Source organism: Schistocerca piceifrons, chromosome 1 (genome assembly GCF_021461385.2).
Source record: "Schistocerca piceifrons isolate TAMUIC-IGC-003096 chromosome 1, iqSchPice1.1, whole genome shotgun sequence".
In the NCBI taxonomy this organism is placed as follows: domain Eukaryota; kingdom Metazoa; phylum Arthropoda; class Insecta; order Orthoptera; family Acrididae; genus Schistocerca; species Schistocerca piceifrons.
In genome coordinates, this window is record NC_060138.1 from 1,090,044,310 (window position 1) to 1,090,047,105 (window position 2,796).

Consider the following 2,796-nt stretch of genomic DNA (forward strand, 5'->3'; position numbering starts at 1 on the left):
TAGAGAACCGGTATTTGAAGCTGACTGTCAAACGATTCGACTGCCGCCAACATAGCTTGCGCTTAACCCTCTATTGCACAAGAACAGTAAAACTAAGAATTTTCAAATAACAACTTTGGATTTATACTTCATAGTGCCCATGAATGAAAAATAGATGATGATAAACTTTCTAGTATATATATTTTGGAAAATATCACTCTGTATGTTCAAATATACACTGCGCAAATACGGATGTAATGAGTACGTTTATATTAGTTCGTATAAGGTACAAAATTTTTGGAGAACACAGTTCAAAATTTATGGTACATCCACAAATTAAGACTTTAAATTAAATTTTATTCAAAAAACAAAAATAACAAACATTATAAAAGTTGGGTATACATCAGTTAGCAAAATGTCACTACTATGCAGTTACATATTTCCAGAATTTATACATTGTGAAAATTGTAGAAACAATTTCTATCTGGTACAAAACACAAATAGGTGTTACATTTGGTACACATTATTTTTGTTATTTTTTGACATTTATTATATTTACATCTGGCAGATTTTTCACAGTAGTTAGGCCAGTGATCGATTCTGTCCTTCCTGATGTCAGCATTTGCTGTATTTGGCTGCCTTCTCTTTTTGGTGCCACTGCCTGGTGAGCTATCCAGCGACTGTCTCTTGGATGGTTTTCCTGACCAGCATAAGGATTCAGCAATATCAAGCTTGAAATCAAACAAAGCCATCTGGGTTTTCTCTTCAATACTATCTTCATGACAGGCTCTCTTATAAAGTAGCCAAGCAACAACACAACTCATGTCCAATAAATGGAAGAACAGTCTCATGTAATATTTCTTTGACCTGATTTTCGTTCTGTACAGAGCTAATAAGGAGTCAATAGTGTCAACACCTCCCATAAACTTGTTGTACTCCTTCACAATCTTTGGGCATTTTATTTGGATACGTTGCTTTGTTTTTTTGTCATATCTTGCAACCTGGCTTTCTGGGTGAGTACCTGAAAAGGTGCCCAGAAGGCTGACACACCTGTTGTCTTGCCATTTCACAAGAATCAGGTCATATCCAGAAACAGATGCAGTGGATTCAACAGATGTGCCTCTTCCCTGCTTTTTCATTTCAGCATCAGAAGGCATCTTATTGTTTCTCACTCTATTCAATTGTACTGTTCCCAGACTGTGAATACCACATTTTACCAGCTCAACTTGAAGCTCTGGACTGCAGAACCAGTTATCATAGAACAGTTTATGATTTTTGTACTTTGGTATTCTTTCAGCCAATCTGAGCACTACATTTCCACTGGCGTTTACATTAGGAAGATGACTGGGTTGATTGACAGGTCCAGAATAGACTTCGAAATCATAAATAATACCACTGGCACCTGCTATGCAATATATTTTGTAGCCCCACTTTTTTGGTTTCTTGGGATTATACTGTTTCAAGCTACTGTGACCTTTGAATGGCACAATTTGTTCGTCCACTGCAAGGTGTTCTTCAATTGGTATTTTTGATAAATTTTTTCGCAGCATGTCGCTTACCATTCTAACCTTGAACAGTCTGTCAGGTGCAGAATGTTGCTGAGTATTGTCAGCAAAATGTAAATATCTCTTTATTTGTTCCCATCTGCGTAGTGTCATTACATCAGACACTTGTTTCACACCACATTTCTTGTTCCAGTATCTTCTGTTCCCAGGTATAGCAATCAGTGACATGTAGAATGCAATACCAATAAATTGTTCAATTTCGGTAGAGGTAACACTGAAGGTGTTGGCCACATCACACTGCTTCGAATACAGATTCGTTTGTTGACATATGTAGTCAATGATACTTGAGTCAAAAATCTTTTTGAAGTACGTTAGTGGTGAAAATACTTCTGTAGATGGTGGAATTTCTCCAGTCCAAACAGGAGAAGAAAATACAGATTTTACCGTGTTCCTCTTCCAAAGAAGGTTCAATTTCGGCACATTACAACGAGGTGGAGATTGTGCCTGAGGAAGATTATCACCAACTTCAGGTTCAACTATCTGCTCTGTGTTTGAAACACAAGGCACTCCCACTTCATCTGGCTCATCACAGTTTTCTTCGCTGCTGCTACTGTCACCTGATTGTGAGCCTGAAAAGTAGAGTGTGAATTACTTGTCATCAGAAACTGAACAAGAGATGGTGCTGGGAAACTATATAAAGCTGACTAGGCTACAATGCTGGTCTAAGTCACAGTCACAATTTTTTAGATAAAAAGCATGAAACACATTTGGGACAACAACAATTGATATATTGTCACGAGAAAAAGAACACACATGAAAAGAACTGTAAAGAGTTGTATATTAGAGCAAGTAAAAGTTGCCACTGTAGCGAAAATCCAATCAACTTCTTATACTGATGTAACTCTTTACATGATTTTTTTATGAAAATTGCTAGTCAATTTCTAACTCACCTGTAAGTCGTTCAGGAACGTAGGTTTTATCCAGATCACTGTCATCACTGTCCAAACAGTCCTCGTCACTGCTTTCTGGAGGAATGTAGCTTCTCCCTTGCCTTTTTCGGTAAAATAAACGGGTATCCATGTTTCCTTCACGAATTGTCCACTTTTACCTTTACTGCACACTGTTCATTCAGATACACACACACAAAAGTTTGAATAAAAAGCAAAGAAACAATTATTTCGAAAGAAACAATACGTTTATAGCTTTTGTAGATTCTTCCAATAGAAACACGACGAAAGAAAAGCTCAAAAGACACGTCACTCATGAATAAATAAATACAAACAATCGCACGCCCGGAGACCCACAGCCTTCT

The 2,796-nt window shown here is 37.2% G+C and overlaps 1 protein-coding gene across 1 annotated transcript; it reads right to left on the reverse strand.

Moving 5' to 3' along the window:
* Positions 1 to 378: 378 nt before the first annotated feature.
* Positions 379 to 2,564, reverse strand: LOC124777837 (piggyBac transposable element-derived protein 3-like). Its single transcript, XM_047253372.1, has 2 exons — positions 2,435 to 2,564; positions 379 to 2,113 (listed from the first exon to the last, which is right to left on the reverse strand). The coding sequence occupies exons 1-2, from the start codon at positions 2,562 to 2,564 to the stop codon at positions 429 to 431; spliced, it is 1,815 nt and encodes a 604-aa protein (XP_047109328.1). The 3' UTR covers positions 379 to 428.
* Between the last annotated feature and the right edge of the window lie 232 nt (positions 2,565 to 2,796).

Excerpts from the sequence above, each read along its gene's own strand:
- LOC124777837 (XM_047253372.1), bottom strand. The coding sequence starts at position 2,564 with ATGGATACCCGTTTATTTTACCGAAAAAGGCAAGGGAGAAGCTACATT. Across the intron at positions 2,114-2,434 it reads CGTTCCTGAACGACTTACAG|GCTCACAATCAGGTGACAGT; the intron begins GTGAGTTAGAAA and ends TCTACTTTTCAG.